This window comes from Narcine bancroftii, chromosome 3, assembly GCF_036971445.1.
Source record: "Narcine bancroftii isolate sNarBan1 chromosome 3, sNarBan1.hap1, whole genome shotgun sequence".
In the NCBI taxonomy this organism is placed as follows: domain Eukaryota; kingdom Metazoa; phylum Chordata; class Chondrichthyes; order Torpediniformes; family Narcinidae; genus Narcine; species Narcine bancroftii.
In genome coordinates, this window is record NC_091471.1 from 5,132,680 (window position 1) to 5,152,408 (window position 19,729).

Sequence of the window (19,729 nt, forward strand, 5' to 3'; positions counted from 1 at the left end):
TGCCAAGACCTTCAACAAATTGCAGTGTGTTAATAAAAGCTACATGTGTCCAGACCCACTGACATTCGCACACTATGTGCCTAGTAGTGTCCCCTGCCCCACTTGCTGGGCACCTAAGACTGTGAACCTTTTTTGGACCCAACATTGTGACGTCATCTTCCCTTGCCATTTTGACCCGGCAACACGGGTCGACTGTTTTAATTAGGCCCCTCATCGATATACTCCACCGCTGAGAGCATCTTCCTTGGCGGATCAAAGACTGGGGAAGTCTAATCCTCCCCAATCCACAGAAAAAATCCAGCTTTTAAACACTGTGTAAAAGGGGTTAATGTCCAATATATGTTATAAATCCATCAGGGCTCCCCTCAGCTCCAGAGAAAACGACCTAAGTTTGTCCATCCTCTCCCCATAAAAGGGCTTCAATTTAAAACAGAGATATGGAAAGGTTTCTATTGTCTGAGGGTTGTGAGTCTGTGGAACTTGTTGCCACGGTCAGCTGTGGAAGCGAGGTCATTGGGTGCGTTTAAGGCAGAGATTAACGGGGATTTGATTAGTCAGGGCATCAAGGGTTATGGGGAAAAGGCTGGGGAGTGGGAAGGTGAGGGGGGTAGTTTTTTTTATACAGGGATTCGTGGCCTGCTGGGACTAGTGGCGGAAGCAGAAACGATGGTGGTGGTTGAGGCCTTCAAGGTGAAGGCCTGAATATGAAGGGAGTGAAGGGGTCATGAGCAAGCAGAGATTTAGTTTGGACAGCATTGATATGTGGGCTGAAGGGCTCATCCCGGTCTGTACTGTTCCGTGTTCTGTGACTTCTGAACGGGTCTGAATGGATTGAGAAGAGGAATGATTTGACTGACCGGTGCTGCAGAAACCAGTGGCTGGTCAGTTGCTGAAAGCCTTTGAGTCTGAAGTTGACGGATTATTCAGGATGGCACAGTTAGCGGTTAGCGTGACACTATTACAGCACCAACGATCGGGGTTCGAATCCCACGCTGTCTGTAAGGAGCTTGCACGTTCTCACCGTGTCTGCATGAGTTTCCTCGGGGGCTCCAGTTTCCTCCCACCATTCAAAACATACTGGGGGTTGTAGGTCAATTGGATGCTATTGGACAGCATGGGCTCGTGGGCAGAAAGGGCCTGTTACCGCGTTGTATGTCTAAATTTTTTAAAATTTTAAATTAAGACCATAAGACGTAGGACCAGAATTAGGCTATTCAGCCTATTGAGTCTGGCCCACCATTTAATCATGAGCTGATCCATTTCCCCACTCAACCCCACTGCCTGGCCATCAATCTCTACCTCAAATACACCTAATGACCCGGCCTCCACAACCACCTGTGGCGACAAATTCCACAGATTCACCGCCCTCTGGCTGAAGAAATTCCTCCGCATCTCTGTTCTAAGTAGACACCCTTCAATTCTGAAGATGTGCCTTCTTGTCCTAGACTCTCCCACCAAGGGAAACAACCTTTCTGAAGCTACTCTGTCCACACCTTTCAACATTCAAAATGTTTCAATGAGGTTCCCCCTCATTCTCCTAAATTTCAACAAGTACAGACGAAGAGCGGTCACACGCTTATTACACGCTATGATAAACCTTTCATTCCCACAGTCGTGTCTGGATAAGCAGGGGGGGGGGGGAAGGGATGGATGAGCAGGGTAACTTGGATGGAGGTGTGGGTGGTAGTTTGCCATTGAGTCCGGGACCTCATGGAACGGAGTGATTGCAGGATCGAGGGGTTCCGTCATCAGGCTTGCTCCAAATTTATATGTTCTTATAAACAGGGAAAATTACTCAGGGTGCGTACGTAATGAGAAGAAATTCCCAGACGTAAATAGCGAGGCAACGAACGGATAAAAAACATAAATAAAGGAAATCAGGAAACAAGCCAACACCCATGAACTCAGTAGATATTTATACACATTGTGGTTGAAGCCAGCTCCCCTCTCCCTGGAGAGAGAGAAACACAAGCAAAGTCTGAAGGAATCTAGAAAACAAAGGCTTGCATTCATATAGAGCCTTTAGTGACCTCAGAAGATCTCGCAGAGGGGTTTGCACGCGAGGGTTTGGTTCTGTATGTGGCGTCACGGTTCTGGGGTCCAGGGCAGGTCGAGGATGGTGGAGACTGCTGTCATCCAAGCGGGTTCCCTCCCTCTCTCTTGGAACGGGTTGGGAGCCCTCCGACACCCCTCACAGGACAAGGGCACAGGGGCAAGGGTTGACACAGCCATCCATCTGCAGGATCATGGCTCACAGCGCAGGCCCTTTGGCCTACAGTGTTCATAATACACAAGAGGTAGGAGCAAGAATAGCCCAGGGTTACATACAACAGCAACCTGCCTTCATATAGCCTGGGTTACCACAATAAGCTGCCTTTGAATAGCCCTGGGGTTACAGCAACCTGCCTAAGATGACAACAATGCACCTTTATATAAAAGTAGAACACAGAACACTACCGCACAGTGCAGGCCCTTTGACCATCGATGTTGTGCTCACCCATATCTTCCCTAAAAAATGTATACTAAACTCCCTCTACCCTGTAACCCTCTATTTTTCTTCCATCCATGTGCCTGTCTAAGAGTCTCCTAAATGCCCCGAATGTTCCAGCCTCCACCACCATCCCTGGCAAGGCATTTCAGGCCCCCACAAAAAATTTACCTCTGATCCTCCCCTAAACTTCCCTCCCTTCACTTTGTACACACGTCCTCTGGAGTTTGCTATTCCTGGCCCTGGGAAACAGACACTGACTGCCCACCCTATCCATGCCTCTCATAGTCTTAAGTTCGCTCTCATTCTTCTTCACTCCAAAAAGTTGCAGCTCTGCTAACCTTGCTTCATAAGAATTATTTTCCAATCCAGCCAACATCCTGGTTAATCTCCTCTGCCCCCTCTCCATAGCTTCCACATCCTTCCTGTAATGAGGTGACCAGAACCGATCACAATACTCTAAGTGTGGTCTCACCAGAGATTTCTAGAGTTGTATCATGACCTGTTGGCTCTTAAACTCAATCCCCTTATTAGTGGAGCCCAACATCCCATTGACCTTCTTAACTTATCCTGCAAATTTATGCAGCGACCTTGAGGGACGTATGGATTTGGACTCCAAAGTCTCTCTGTTCCTCCACTCTAGTAAGTAATCAATTATTAACCCTGTACTCAGCCGTCTGGTTTCTCCTTCCAAAATGCATCACCTCACACTTATCCAGATTGAACTCCACCTGCCACTTTTCTGCCCAACTCTGCATCCTGTCTATGTTCTCTTGTAACCAATGACAACCCTCAGTTCCATCTGCAGCTCCTCCAACCTTCATATCATCTGCAAACTGACTGACCCATCCTTCCACCTCTTCATCCAGGTCATTTATAAAAATCTCAAAGAGCAGGGGTCCCAGCACAGATCCCTGTGGCCCCTCCACTAGTCCCCGACCTCCAGACAGAATCCTTTCTTTCCACTGTGTTCAGTTTGACATTGACTATCATAATTACCAATTTTGTTTCAGGAAGCAAACCTTTTGAAAAAAAATGTGTGGTCCAGTGTTATTAAGAAGTGAAGGTTGTCGGGGGTGAGCTCGAATGCAGAGTTAGTTTTACAGCTAAACCAGGCCTGACTTCATTAAGCAGTGAAGCTGTTGGCCCCAGTGAACAACTCTTATTCCAGCTTGAGGTGTTCCGATGAAACACAGAGTTCTATAACTCTCTGGTTTTCATTAGCCACCCTTGCCCCTCTTTCATTATGTCTCCTTTCCCCTCTCTCTCTCTCTCTCTCTCTTCCTTTTTCCCCTCTGTCTCCTTTCACAGAGATTAGAAAAAAACCTCCACCAATCAATTCTCACCTTTCTTCTCCCACCCTCTGCTACAGGTAGTTCTCAACTTGTGTCCATGCTCCGTTCTGACCGACCGGTCGTATCTTGAAATGGACGCATGTCGGAAATGCACTGTATCCGTGTTATCGTTTGTCACCAAGGCAAGCTCTCACATGAGGTTGGCCACCCCTGCCAAACATTATTTTCCAAGATAGGCGCCCTGACTTTCACCGTAAAAGCGTAATTTTTATATTTTTTTCGTTACTTTTTTTTGGCTGCATGTATGGATGGCTGTAAGTCGCACAGGTGGTAAATCAGGGAATACCTGTATATCCAATTAACATCTTTGGTTAAATTAACAACTGGATAGCATTGACAAGGTAAAATGTTCCATATGGACTCTGTGGTAAACCAGTGTTACACCATGATTTGCTGCTACCGACTGGACACTCCTCCCGAGATCGATCCTACCCATCGCCCCTTGCATTGCCACCCACCCTTTTACTTTTTGCTCTGAGTAGACAAGGAGGGATGGTGTTCCAGTCTTTAGCTATTAAAAGCCTGATTGTTTCACTACTCAGCCTTTTGTGGTACATCAGGAACTCTCCAACATTGACCTCCATTTTCTGCAAGATCATCCCCATTCTCCCTCCCTTCCACCATCCCCCCGTCTCCTTTCCTCCAGCTCTCCACCCACTTCCTTCTCAATTCACAAAGCCACCCCTCTCCCTCCCTTATCCACCCATGACCTCCTGCCACCCTATTACACCCAATTAACATAGACCCACGCACTCTGGGACTGTACTCACTGGAGTCTGGAAGAATGAGAAGGGATCTCATTGAAACCTATCAAATACTGAAAGAGCTGGACAGGCTGGATGTGGAGAGGATGTTTCCCACACTGGGACCAGAGGACACAGCCTCAGAACTCAAAAACATCCCTTTGGAACAGTGATGAATCCAAATTTGAAGTATTGTGTGCAATTTTAATCACCTAACTACAGGAAAGATATCCATACAATAGAAAGAGTGTAGAGAAGATTTACAAGTATGTTGCCTGGACTCAGGAACTGAGTTATAGAGAAAGGTTAAACAGGTTTGGATTTTATTCCCTGGAGGGGAATAAGAATGAGGGGAGATTTGATCGAGGTATTAAAAAATTATGAGGGGACAGACAGAGTAAATGTAGGTCGGCTTTTTCCACTAAGGGTAGATGGGATACAAACCAGAGAACATGGGTTAAGGGTGAAAGGGGAAAAGTTGAGGGGGAACTTCTTCAAACACAGAGAGTGGTGGGCGTGTGGAACGAGCTGCGAGCTGAGATGGTGGTTGTGGGCTCAATTCTAACATTTAAGAAGAATTTGGGCATGTACATGGATGGGAGGGTATGGACTGGGTGCAGGTCAGTGGAACTTGGCAAAAAAAATAGTCTGGCATAGATTAGAAGGGTTGAAGAGGCCTGTTTCTGTGCTGTAATGTTCTGCGGATCCATGTGTTCAGAATGTCATAATTGTCCCTGCCTTTACAACTTCTGGCAGCTCGTTCCACACACCCACCAGTATGAAGAAGGTGCCCCTCAAATCTTCCCCCTCTCACCTTAATTCAAGGTCAAGAGGGCACAACTTCAGGATTAAAGGGCGCCCATTTAAAACAGAGATGCAGAGGAATTTCTTCAGCCAGAGAGTGGCAAGCCTCTGGAATTTGCTGCCACTTGCGGCTGTGGAGGCAGGGTCATTGGGTGTATTTAAATCAAAGATCTGAATAGTCAGGACATCAAAGGTTATGGAGAGAAAGCCGGGGAGTGGGGCTGAGTGGGAGAATGGATCAGCTCACAATGGAATGGTGGGGGAGACTCGACAGACCTTTGAATAGACAGAGCACTGGTGACCTAATCAGTACTTGTTCTCACTGATGTAGAATCCACACGGAATGGTGGGGCTCAGACAAAGCTCCTCATGTCAGGATTAGTCCCAGAGACAGGGAGTTCATAAACCTGGGGCAGGGATCAAACCCACAATTTTCTGCACCAGGTGGGCAGGAAAGATTTAAGCACCTACCATTTCCTGAGTATCACCATGGACATGTTACCAGGAGTGACCAGCCTCAACATCAACAACTCTGTAGTGGAGAGAGTGGAGAGCATTCAGTTCCTTGGCGTTCACTGAACTCGTGGCCTATCGTGGACATTCAACATCTCCTCACTTGTCAGGAAAGCGCAACAGGGACTGCACCTCCTGAGAAGACTGAAATGGGTGAGGCTACCGGCCACCATTATGTCAACTTTCCACCAGAACTCTATTGAGAGCATCCTGGCTGGCTACAACATGGTACAGTTGTTACAGAAAAATAGATTGGAGATCGTAGAGTGGCAGAGAGGATTATTGGTTGGAGTCTTCCTTCCCAACATCGAATGTGATTTACCAGGATCATTGTCTGAAGAGGACACGCAAAATCGTTGAGTACCCCTTCCACCCTGCATACAGGATCTTTCAGCTGCTCCCATCGGGGAAGAGATACAGGAGGATCAGAGCCAGCGCCACCAGGCTGAGGACCTTCTCACACTGACCATCTTAGACTCATATTCATGAAACAATATTTATTTATTCATTTGTATAGATGAAATACATGTCCTGCGTGTATATTGTTTGTCTGTATGTGTTATGTCTGGTTGTGTGCCTGCGTGTTTTACACCGAGGACCGGAGAACGCTGTTTCATCAGGTTGTACTTGACCATCGGGCACACAAAACTCAAAACGGTCAACCAGTTTACCTATCTTGGCTGCACCATTTCATCGGATGCAAGGATTGACAACAAGATAGACAACAGACTCGCCAAGGCAAATAGCGTCTTTGGAAGACTACACAAAAGAGTCTGGAAAAACAACCAACTGAAAAACCTCACAAAGATTAGCGTATACAGAGCCGTTGTCATACCCACACTCCTGTTCGGCTCCGAATCATGGGTCCTCTACCGGCATCACCTACAGCTCCTAGAACGCTTCCACCAGCGTTGTCTCCGCTCTATCCTCAACATTCATTGGAGTGACTTCATCCCTAACATCGAAGTACTCGAGATGGCAGAGGCCGACAGCATCGAGTCCACGCTGCTGAAGATCCAGCTGCGCTGGGTGGGTCACGTCTCCAGAATGGAGGACCATCGCCTTCCCAAGATCGTGTTCTATGGCGAGCTCTCCATTGGCCACTGAGACAGAGGTGCACCAAAGAAGAGGTACAAGGACTGCCTAAAGAAATCTCTTGGTGCCTGCCACATTGACCACCGCCAGTGGGCTGATATCGCCTCAAACCGTGCATCTTGGTGCCTCACAGTTCGGCGGGCAGCAACCTCCTTTGAAGCCCACCTCACTGACAAAAGACAAAGGCGGAAAAACCCAACACCCAACCCCAACCAACCAATTTTCCCCTGCAACCGCTGCAACCGTGTCTGCCTGTCCCGCATCGGACTTGTCAGTCACCAACGAGCCTGCAGCTGACGTGGACATTTACCCCTCCATAAATCTTCGTCTGCGAAGCCAAGCCAAAGAGAGAGAGAGACTTGTACAATCACATGACAATAAACTCCTCTGGGCCTCCATCTCTTTAGCAAGCCTACCTCAGTCTCTCTCAGATAGAACTAACATCATCATTCAGTCTTCATCAAAGAAGTGCTGATGTTGGAGAGGGTTCAGAGGAGGTTCACCAGGACGATTCCAGGAATGAAAGGGAATGAAGAATATTTGACGGCTCTTGGCCTGTATTTGTCAGAATTTAGGAGAGTGGGGGTGGGGGGGGGGGGTGGGGGGAGAGCAGTGGGATGTAATTGAAACATTTTGAATGTTGAAAGGACTGGGCAGTGTAGATGTAGAAAGGTTGTTTGCCGTGATGGGAGAGTCGTGGACAAGAGGGCACAACTTCAGGAGTGAAAGGGGTCCACTTTGAACTGAGATGCGGAGGAATTTCTTGAGTCAGAGGGTGGAATTTGTTGCCATGGGTGGTTGTGGAGGTCGGGTCCTTGGGTGTATTTAAGGCAGAGATTGATAGGTTCTTGATTAGCCAGGGTATCAAAGGTTCTGGGGAGAAGGCCGGGCAGTGGGGCTGAGTGGGTCTATGGATCAGCACATGATTGAGTGGTGAGGTAGATACGATGGGCTGAATGGCCTATTGCTGCCCATATGTCTTATGGTCTTATGGTACAACAAATACTCCTTTTGACCCCATCTCCCTTTCTCTAAATCTCAAACATCTTGGACTTCATGTTACTGACGAACAGTTGAATTTGCTTCTCTCTCCACAGATGCTGCCTACCCCGGATGAATAACACATCATTCTCTGCTGTTCTTCCTTTTGACCCTTTGTGTCTCTCTCTTGCAGTGTGACCCGTATGTCAAGGTGTCTTTAGGGAAGAAGTGCATCAATGATCATGATAATTACATCCCCTCCACCCTGGACCCAGAGTTTGGCAGGTATGCTGGTTCTCTGAGACCAAAACGGGATTTAAGTGCCGAAACATGGAAAATCACAAAAAGGAGATCAAACGATCTCAGACATTGAACAGCAAGGGAATGTTTGACCATGATGACATCAGGACCCCATCCCATCTCAGCAGGAGCAGGGGAAGAAATCCTTTCCCAATCATCTCAGACAATGAGATCTCTTCACTCGATTATAGACCTCCAACTGGAAACACAGTGCACATCATCCTGGAGAGAACAAAATTATAACCATATAACAAACACAGCACAGAAACAGGCCCTTCTAGTCCATGCTGAACACCTTCTCCCACCTAGTCTCATTGACCCGCACCCGGCCCATAACCCTCCACACCTCTCCCGTCCATAAATGGATATTGAATAGTATTTAACTTAATTTGGAGATAAAGCACAGTAACACTGTTTCCGACCCATGAGCCCACACTCTCTAAATACACCCACATATGAACATAAGAAACAGGAGCAGGAGTCGGCCATCCGACCCGTCGAGCCAGCTCCGCCATTCAACGTGATCATGGCTGATCTGATGACCGGCTCATCTCCACCAACCTGTTTCTCCCCATATCCTCTGCTATGTAGAAATGGTCAATTAACCTTCTCACCCCAGTACGTTTTGAATGGTGGGAGAAACCAGAGCCCCTGGGGAAAACCCACACAGACACGGGGAGAACGTACAAACTCCTTACAGACAGCGCGGGATTTTAACTCAGGTCGCCTTCATATTTCCAAAGGAATGTCAAGAGAGGACATATGGCCCATCTAGTCAGTGCTGTCCAAAAGAACACTTCTGTTCTCCCACTGATTTTCCCAGAATTCTCCGCAGTCCCATCAACTCCCCGCAGATCCCACTCCTCTCTCACTCGGGGGTAATGTCGAGAGGGGAAGTTTAAAGCCACCACCCCTTGCATGCTTTTTTTTTAACATGCTGGAGCACCCCGGGGATGGGGGATGGGGAACCCAGGTGGTCACGGGGAATGGGCACACTCCACAGCAGACAACACCCAGGGTCAGGATCGATCTCCAGTGGCGGCAGAGTGAGCCATTGACTCACAGCAATGGTGACCTGGGTTGGATCCCCCCCCTCCACTGGTGCTGTCTGTGTGGAGTTTGTGTGAGTGTTCCCCACGTCCCAAAGATAGAGCAGATTGACTGACCTCTGTAAATTATCGCCAGTGTGAATTAGAGGCGGAACTTGGGAGCGAATTAGATTTCAGGGAAATAAAGGAAATGGGCTGGCAGTGATTCAATAGGCCAAATGTCAACACACTAACTTTGCCACAGATAGCGATTCAGAATCTTTCCTCAGAACAACGTCACACACTAAAGGGTGTATTCAAGGTGAAAGAGGGAGATATGCAGGGCACGTTTTGCACACAGAGGGAGGTGGGTGCCTAGAACAGGCTGCCTGGGGTAGTGGTGAAATCAGATACAGTATTCACAGTGAAGAGGCTTCTGGATAGACACGTGGATATGCAGGGAAAAGATCGATATGGAACCTGTGCAAGCAGAAGAATTTCAGTGGAATTGGACGTTATATGACATGCATACTTGTACAGCAGGGTAACAGGCCTTTCGGCCCACAGGCCCCATGCTGCCCAATTACACCCAACTGACCTACAACCCCCAGTATGTTTTGAAGGGTTGGAGGAAACCAAAGGGCCAAGAGGAAACCCAGGCCAACACAAGGAGAACGTACCAACTCCTTAGAGACAGCACCGGTTTCGAACCCCGGTCCCGATTGCAGGCGCTGCAACGGCATTCAGCTAACTGCTACACTAACCCGTGTAGCTGCTCTTGTCAACATGGTCCAGCACAGCCATGTGAGCCTTTTCCTGTACTGTAATTTATATTCCATATGAAGTGGACTGAGCACTTCAGGGGGGTGGCACTAAGTGGGATGAGCTCATGATGGAATGCCAGAGCACACTCAATGGGCCGAATAGCCTTCTTTTGCTCCTATACATTCTGGTCTTCAGCTTCTTGTCCAGAGTTACATATTGACCACTGTGTTTTCAGTCAAAACTTTCAATCCCAGAGCAGGGCAGAATCGACTGGACAGAACCCCAGATGGGAAGGGGGGGGTGGCCCGAACGCTGACCACCCCAGGAGTGATTGGTATAGTGGTTAGCTCAATGCCTTTACAGCGCCAGCAGTTGGGACTTGAGTTCGAATCCTGCGCTGTCTGTAAGGAGTTTGTACGTTCTCCCCATATCTGCGTGGGTTTTCCCCAGGGGCTCTGGTTTCCTCCCATCCTTCAAAACATATTGTGGGGGGGTTGTATGTTAATTGGGCATAAATTGGGCGGCATGGGCTCATGGGCCGAAATGGCCTGTTACCGTGCTGGATGTCTAAAATTGAAAAAATTTAATTAACGGGCAGTGGGTAGAGGAGCAGGGAGCTGGAGCCGTGAGTTCCCCCAGGGCCTCAGCCTTAATGTGAAGAGTTTTTCAGATTCAGTGAGCGAGGTACCTCCCAAGCTGGGGTGTACCCATTGGCTCGCTGTGGGCTACCCTTTGGCTGCCCTATGCTCCCTCCACAAGCTGCCAACCTAAACATCTACAGACTGACAAACTGGCTCACAACATAGACCTGGGAGTCTGAAAGCCCTCGAACCAAGGAGGTGCCGACAGGCGATTTCAATTATTACTAAGGTTTTCAAGGATCCTATTTAGCCACTTTTTTCATTACTTAAACAGAAAGCAGAATTTTGTTTTTCAATGTCTTTCTCAACAAGGTGGGTGGGGGGGGGGGGGAGACGGGTGGAGAAGTACTGATGGTCTGCTGTTACACCATAAGACAGAGGAGCAGAATTAGGCCCTTTAGCCCATCGAGTCCATCCCGCCTTTCCATCATGGCTTGATTTCCTTCCATATCAAGAACGTATCTACCTCGGCCACAAACATCCCAATGACTCGGCGTTTGCGTCAACAAATTCCACAGATTCTTCACCCTCTGGGTAAAGGAATTTCTCTCCATAGAACACTGCAGCACAGAAACAGGCCCCTTCGGCCCTTCTAGCCTGCGTTAAACCATTTGTTTTATCTGGTCCCACTAACCTGCACCCAATCCAAATCCATCCATACCCCTCCCATCCATGCACCTGTCTAAATACTTCTCAAATGTTAAAATTGAGCCCGTATTCACCACCTCAGCTAGCAGCTCATTCCACACCCCCACTGCTCTCTGTGAAGCGGTTCCCCCCAAACTTCTCCCCTTTCACCCTTAACCCATGTCCTCTGGTTTGTATCTCACCGGCCCTCAGTGGAAAAAGCCGACCTACATTTACTCTGTCCGTCCCCCTCATAATTTTAAATACCTCGATCAAATCTCCCCTCATTATTCTACACTCTAGGGAATAAAGTCCTAACCTGTTTAACCTTTCCCTGTAACTCAGTCCCTGAAGTCTGGGAAACATCCTAGTAAATCTTCTCTGCCTCTTTCTATCTTATTGATATCTTTCCTGCAGTTGGGTGACCAAAACTGCACACAATCCTCCAGATTGGCCTCATCTCTGTTCCCAAAGGATGTGCCCTCTGGTCCCAGACTCCCCTAGTGTGGGGAACAACATTCTCTCCACGTCCACTCTATCCAGGATTTTCAGTATTTGAAAGGTTTCAATGAAATCCCTCCTCATTCTTCTGGACTCCAGTGAGTGCAATCCCAGAGCCTATGGGTCTCTAGGTTAATTGGGTGTAATAGAGTGGCACGGGCTCATGGGCCAGAAGGAGCTGTTACTGTGCTGTACAACTTATTTAAAAAAGAGCCTTCAAATGTTGCACATATGAAAACCTTTTCGTTCCAGGGAAAATACTTGTAAACATCCTCTGGATCCTCTGCACTTCCAGCTTAGATATTGAGCTCAAAAACTACTCACATTATTCCAGGTGTGATCTGATCAATGCCTGAGAAATCCTCAAAACCACATCCCTGCTTTTATATTCTACCCCTCTCAAAATGAAGGCAACGTTGCCAGTGTCAACACAGTCGCCCAGGACACTGAGTGATGTTTCCTCCATACTGACCCGTCAAACTCTCCAGGGCAGTGACGGCAGGGATGAGAGGAGAGTGAAGCTCCCTCCGCACCATCCCATCACACACTCCCAGGGTCAGACACAGTGAAGCTCCCTCCACATTGCCCCATCACACACTCCCAGGGTCAGACACAGAGTGAAGCTCCCTCCACATTGTCCCATCACACACTCCCAGGGTCAGACACAGAGTGAAGCTCCCTCCACACTGTCCCATCACACACTCCCAAGGTCAGACACAGAGTGAAGCTCCCACCACACCGTCCCATCACACACTCCCGGGGTCAGACACAGAGTGAAGCTCCCTCCGCACCATCCCATCACACACTCCCAAGGTCAGACAGAGAGTGAAGCTCCCTCCACACCGTCCCGTCACACACTCCCGGGGTCAGACACAGAGTAAAGCTCCCTCCACACCATCCCGTCACACACTCCCGGGGTCAGACACAGAGTGAAGCTCCCTCCACACCGTCCCATCACACACTTCCAGTGTCAGACACAGAGTGAAGCACCCTCCACAATGTCCCATCACACACTCCCAGGGTCAGACACAGAGTGAAGCTCCCTCCACACCGTCCCATCACACACTCCCTGGGTCAGACACAGAGTGAAGCTCCCTCCGCACCGTCCCATCACACAATCCCAAGGTCAGACACAGAGTGAAGCTCCCTCCACACCGTCCCATCACAAACTCCCTGGGTCAGACACAGAGTGAAGCTCCCGCCACACCGTCCCATCACACATTCCCGGGGTCAGACACAGAGTGAATCTCCCTCCACACCGTCCCATCAGACACACCCAGGGTCAGACACAGAGTGAACCTCCCTCCACACCGTCCCATCACACACTCCCAGGGTCAGACACAGAGTGAAGCTCCCTCCACACCGTCCCATCACACACTCCCGGGGTCAGACACAGAGTGAAGCTCCCTCCGCACCGTCCCATCACACACTCCCAAGGTCAGACACAGAGTGAAGCTCCCTCCACACCGTCCCATCACACACTCCCGGGGTCAGACACAGAGTGAAGCACCTGCCACACCGTCCCATTACACATTCCCGGGGTCAGACACAGAGTGAAGCTCCCTCCACACCGTCCCATCACACACTCCCAGGGTCAGACACAGAGTGAAGCTCCCTCCACACCGTCCCATCACACACTCCCGGGGTCAGACACAGAGTGAAGCTCCCTCCACACCGTCCCGTCACACACTCCCGGGGTCAGACACAGAGTGAAGCTCCCTCCACACCGTCCCGTCACACACTTCCGGGGTCAGACACAGAGTGAAGCTCCCTCCACACCGTCCCATCACAAACTCCCAGGGTCAGTCACAGAGTGAAGCTCCCTCCACACCGTCCCAACACACACTCCAGGGGTCAGACACAGAGTGAAGCTCCCTCCACACCGTCCCGTCACACACTCCCGGGGTCAGACACAGAGTGAAGCTCCCTCCACACCGTCCCATCACACACTCCCGGGGTCAGATACAGAGTGAAGTTCCCTCCACACCGTCCCGTCACACACTCCCAGGGTCAGACTCAGAGTGAATCTCCCTCCACACCGTCCCGTCACACACTCCCAAGGTCAGACACAGAGTGAAGCTCCCTCCACACCGTCCCATCACACACTCCTGGGGTCAGACACAGTGAAGCTCCCTCCGCACCGTCCCGTCACACACTCCCAGGGTCAGACACAGAGTGAATCTCCCTCCACACCGTCCCGTCACACACTCCCGGGGTCAGACACAGAGTGAAGCTCCCTCCACACTGTCCCATCACACACTCCCGGGGTCAGACACAGAGTGAAGCTCCCTCCACACCGTCCCATCTCACCTTCCCGGGGTCAGATACACAGTGAAGCTCCCTCCACACCTGTGTTTAACATGTTGTTCATGTTTTGTAGGATGTATGAACTGACAGGAATCCTACCCATTGAGAAGGATCTGAAGATCACTCTCTACGACTATGACCTCCTTTCAAAGGATGATAAAATAGGGGAGACCGTCATTGATTTGGAGAACCGTTTCCTGTCGCGATTCGGAGCCTGCTGTGGGTTACCTCAAAGCTATGCCATGTGCGTTTTGTCTCTCTCTCTCTGTTAATCCTTTGCCTTCCAACAATGAGTCTTGGGAAACAACTAACCTCATCCTGATGCAGGGCACTCATCAAACCATTATGGAACCCCAGAGAATACTCAAGCTCTACCACAAAGGCATAAGACTATAGGAGCAGGAATTGTCCACTCTGTCCCTAAGTCCTACCCCACCACTCAGGATGATCATGGCCGATCTATCCCAGGCCTCATCTCCTCTTCCATTGGCCTCAAATTCCTGATCCTTCAAAAGCCTACCTCCTTTCTGGTGATTGGGCCTTTGGGGTCAGAGATTTCTAGAAGCTCCTACACACCTCAGTTCTGATTTACCATCCCCTTATCTTGTAACTTGACCCTCTCATTTGCAGTGCTAGGAATGTATGGTTGAAGTCTGAAAATCCGGCCTGCTCGGGGATGGGGTCGGTCCGGATTTTCAAATTTTCCTGATTCTCGGGCAGTACTTTTAAGGAGGAATAAAGAAGAGATAAATGGATAAATTTTGATAGTTTATTCAGTCGTAAATACAATGTGCTTTATTTATCAAAGCGAGCAATTCTAAAGAAAAATAAGGTCAATAAACGTGGTCAACCATTGCTGCTCTGCATCTGTGGCGCTCAGGCACGCAAAAGCCCGCTAAATTTAAAATGTTTGAAAAGTCCTGATTCTTTGGTGGACCGGATTTCTGGCATGTGGAATTTTGGACTTTACAGGCATCTCTGGAGGTCTTGATGAGGCAAGTTTTGCTGGGAGTTATGTAAAATCACCTCCAAATGTCGGATGTCCCCTCTCCATATTTTTAATAGCTTTGTGGTGGGCCGAGCAACCGTGCGGTTGGGCAGGCCGAATTGCCGCCCCAGTCGCCCAACACAAGATGGCACAGGCCTCCCCTTCTGAGCCTGCATTTGGCGACACGGGCTGCCTGGAAGGGAGACGGCGCCATGTCCGTGTTGCGTACCTCTGGGTGGGGAGAGTTGCCACGATGCGTCGACATCATTTCCCAGGGCCAGAGCGCCTCTCGCAGGAAGTGGGCGGTCTCCTCGAGCAGCGCAAAGAATTCAAAATGAAGTTCAGTTGCCGGTTCACCCTCGTGCTGCATGGACGTCTCTCGTTTCGGTAGCGCTGACGTCAGCAGACACTACAGTTGATTAAATCATGTTCCGACTTCTATTCTGACTTCATCTGATTTTATGTGTACCTCGTTTAGATCAGGACCTAATCGTTGGCGTGACCAGCTCACACCGACACAGTGCCTCCACATCTATGCGCAGAGACATGGCTACAGGCTCCCGGTATGCAGAGAAGACAAAATCTTGTTCAGAGGGCAGGAGTTTCTTCTGTCAGAATTTGGTACGTATCTTTACAATCTGAAAATAGGGGAATAAAAGGATTATTCCAGGAATGAAAGGGCTTTCACATCAGGACCATTTGACAGCTCTTGGCCTGTATTCGTTGGGATTTAGGGGAATGAGGGAGGATCTGATTGAAACATTTTGAATGTTGAAAGGCATGGACAGAGTAGATGTAGAAAGGTTGTGTCCTCTGGTGGGAGAGTCTAGGACAAGAGGACACAAATTCAGGATTGAAGGGTGTCTGCTTAGAACAGAGGAGGAATTTCTTCAGCCAGAAGGTGTAAATCTGTGTAATTTGTTGCCACAGGAGGTTGTGGAGGCCGGATCATTGGGTGTATTTAAGGCAGAGATTGATAAGGTTATTGATTATCCAGGGCATCAGAGGTTATGGGGAGAGGGCCAGGCAGGGGGGCTGAGTGGGGAAATGGATTAGCTCATGATTGAATGGTAGAGCAGACACGATGGGTCTTTTTCTGCTCCTATGCCTTACGGATTTTTGGTTTCTCTTTGAGCCTGGGCATCGTGAAGCCCTGTGAGCTGGTGTCGGGAACAGTGACAGCCGTTCAGAACATCACGCAAACTCCCCTCCCCACCATGGACTTTATCGACATCCACCACTGACTGGGAAAGGCAGCCATCACACAGAAGAACCCATCATACCCCGGACACACTCTCTTCTCCCACCTCCCATCAGGGACAAGGCCCAAGAGTGTGAAAGCGCCCACCAACAGGGCACAGGCATTTTTTCCCCAGCAGATCTCAGGCTCCTGAATGCACCCCACCACAGTGCTCTCATGCTGCCCTTGCTTGGTGCTAATTGATTTTTCTGTTCATTGTAGCCCCATACTCTGTAAATAGTGCTGGATGGATGTTCGAGACAACCTGATAGACTGCTCGCAGAAGAACCCTTCCCACAGTCCTCAGTATAAAGTGACAAATAAATTTAAATATAAACTGCTCCAAAGAAATAGAATTGAACGGAATGAATCAATATTCAGTGGCGGATTGGGTAGTCCTGTGGCTCCAGAGCTCCAGTGACCCAGGTTCGATCCTGCCCTCTGGCGCTCTCTGTGTGGAGTGCACATGTCCTCTCATAACCATGTGGTTACCAGCCCACCCCGCCACCTTAGTTTCCTCTGACAACCCACAGGTGGAGGGCTGGTGGGTTAATTGGCTGGAGACGTCGATCCTGAGTGCATCAGAGAGTTGGTAGAATCTGGGCAGAGTTAATGAAAGTGTGGAGTGCTGGAGTGCAGTAGGAAAGTTCCTTCTGTGAGCAGTCCCACTGAACAACCCAGCCATAGTACAGAGATTAGTTGGGGTGGAGAACAGGCAACAAAATTTTACTCTTTGGGGTTATTCAGGTGTCTGATAACAGCAGAGAAGAAGCTGTTCTTGAATCTTGTGGGACATGGTCTCACACTCATGAATCTTCCCCTGATGGGAGGAGAGTGAAGAGAATATGGCCGGGATGGGACAATATGTTGGCTACTTTTCCAAGATGGAGTTGAAGAAAGATGGGGGATGTGATGGCGATAAAGAGGGTGTGATTGAGTTGATAGAGAGGAGGGGGTGCGATGGAGGGGAGGAGGGTGTGATTGAGTCTACAGAAGGGGATGGGGGTGTGATGGTTGATGGGGGGTGTGTGATAGAATTGATGGAAGGGGGATGTGTATGTATGTGGTGGAGTTGGTGGAGGGGAGGAGGTGTGTGATGGAGTCAGTGGGGGGTGTGTGATGGAGAGGAGGGAGTGTGTGGTGGAGATGATGGAAGGGAGGGGCTGTGTGTGATGGAGTCGATGGAGAGAGGGGTGTGTGATGGAGTCGATCGAGAAGGGGGTGTGTGATGGAGTGGAGAGGTATGTGGTAAAGTTGATGGAGGGGAAGGGGTGTGTGTGATGGAGGGGAGGGAGTGTGTGGTGGAGTTGATGGAGGGGAGGGGGTGTGTGTGATGGAGTTGATGGAGAGAGGGGTGTGTGATGGAGGGGAGTGGTGTGTGATGGAGTTGATGGAGGGTGAGGGTCTGAGCCAAGTTCACAACCCTTTGCAATTTCTTGTAGTCTTGTTTGGACCAGTTCCCATCCCATGAAGTGATTCCCCTGACAGGATAGTTTAACTGGTGGCCCTGGTTAGAATTTCTAATTGTCACCAAGATGGGATTGGAATAATGCAGCCCTGTACAGAGAGATTCCTGGAATATGGCCTTCGCCTGCCTTGTTGATGTTTATATCCCATCTTTCAATTGGCCCCGAGTTTGAATAGCTACACTTTGGAAGGATGTGGGTACGCTGAAGAGAGTTTAGAGGAGTTTCACTGGGATGGTGCCTGGATTGGAGGACACTATGGGGAGCGTTCGGACAGGATGAGTGCATTTTCCCTGGAGCGATGGAGACTGAGGGAGTGACCTGAGTGAAGGAATAGTTAGGAGAGGTAGTCCAAACCTTTTCCCCACAAAAGTGGCATCAAAAGTATGGGTTTAAGATGAGAGGAAGGAGTTGAACAGGGGATCTGAAGAGCAGGGCTTTTACGCAGAGAGCGGTTGATATCTGGAACTGGCTGCCAGAGGAGGTGGTGGAATTATGGGAGCAGGTGAAGGCCATTCAGCCCTTCACTTTGCACTATTAATACGATGACGTGAGGTGGTGGTGTGGCGACCCATTTACCAGCAAGCGAATAGGCTACCCAAAATGGCGGGTGCACCGTGGAAAATGCGGGAAATCGACCTGCATCGAAGGCAAGTTTTTTTCTGGGCTGATGACATCACTGATGATGTCACGTGCTGTCTATGTGACAGAAGCAGTGACGTATCTAAGCCCAGCATGCAAGGTGCAAGTCTTGCGTTAGGCTCCACTGTGTGTTCCCCGCGTATACATCAATTCAACGTGTGCACTGACGTCTGTAGTAGCTCAATATTGAATACTTCGCTACATAGGAATAGGAGAGCTTCATGACATTTACGAGGCATTTAGACAGACCATTAAATAGGGTTGCAAAGGCAGAGGTGGTCATGGCCCTAACAGAAAAGATATGAAGGACATGTCTGCAAGGTGAGGGAAGGAATGTTATGGGTAAGTTTTTTACACAGAGAGTAGTGGGAGCCAGCGGGTGGTGGGGGAGACTGGTACAATAGGGACATTTAAAAGACTCAGCCACGTGGATGTAAGAAAAATGGAGAGAGTGAGGAAGGGAGGGCTTAGTTTGCTGTCGAGTAGGTTTACATTAGATCAACACAACATTGTGGGCTGAAGGGCCTGTACTCTATTGTTCTGTGTTCTAATTTGGGGAATTGGGATTTGTGTGGATCAGCATAGACATGGTGGGCTGAAGGGCCTGTTTCTGTGCTGTGGGGCTCTATGGTTCTGCCTCTGTTCTGAGGGGCATGCTGGGACAGTTCAAAGAGCAGTAAGGACTCGTTCCCATCGAGAGGGTCCTGTGCCCCAAACCCCATGGGGTGACTTTCCCTGTAACGTGGGCACAGATCATCCATGCCCAGTGCCTGGGCGTTGGGGGTGACTCTCCAAGTAACGTGGGCACGGATACCCTTACAGTGAGGTTGTTAAGGCAGCAGTCAGTCTCAGCTCTGTTCTTCGTGGATAACCGTCTGATCGTCCATTCCCCCTTTGCAGAGGACGGAGGGCAATCAAACATCCACCTCGGACCCCCCTCGGAACGGCTAGCCCTTCACGTGCTGCGCAGACAAGGTCTGGTTCCGGAGCATGTGGAGACCAGGTCCCTCTACAGCCCCTTGCAGCCCGACATCGAGCAGGTAATGCTTGCATTCAGCATATGCCGGCGGGGAGGGGGGGATGTGAGGTTTTCTCCATTGGAGGGCTGCTGGAAACATAGTTCTCTCCTCTCCTGGAAATATGTAGATGCTGGGGTCTAGTGCAATGCACAAGCGCACTGGAGAAACTCAGGATCCATCAGACGTAAAAGGGAGTTGACATTTTTTTTATTCTCTCTGTATTGCT

At 49.5% G+C, this 19,729-nt stretch overlaps 1 protein-coding gene across 12 annotated transcripts in view; it reads left to right on the forward strand.

The window, feature by feature from the left end:
* Positions 1–19,729, forward strand: part of dysf (dysferlin, limb girdle muscular dystrophy 2B (autosomal recessive)) — a 444,465-nt gene that overhangs the window by 370,765 nt on the left and 53,971 nt on the right. For all 12 annotated transcript variants that reach the window (XM_069923420.1, XM_069923428.1, XM_069923419.1 and 9 more), the window contains 4 exons: positions 8,173–8,264; positions 14,222–14,392; positions 15,615–15,757; positions 19,385–19,524. In XM_069923420.1, coding sequence (XP_069779521.1) covers positions 8,173–8,264; positions 14,222–14,392; positions 15,615–15,757; positions 19,385–19,524 — 546 coding nt within the window. The remainder of the gene's footprint in view (positions 1–8,172; positions 8,265–14,221; positions 14,393–15,614; positions 15,758–19,384; positions 19,525–19,729) is intronic.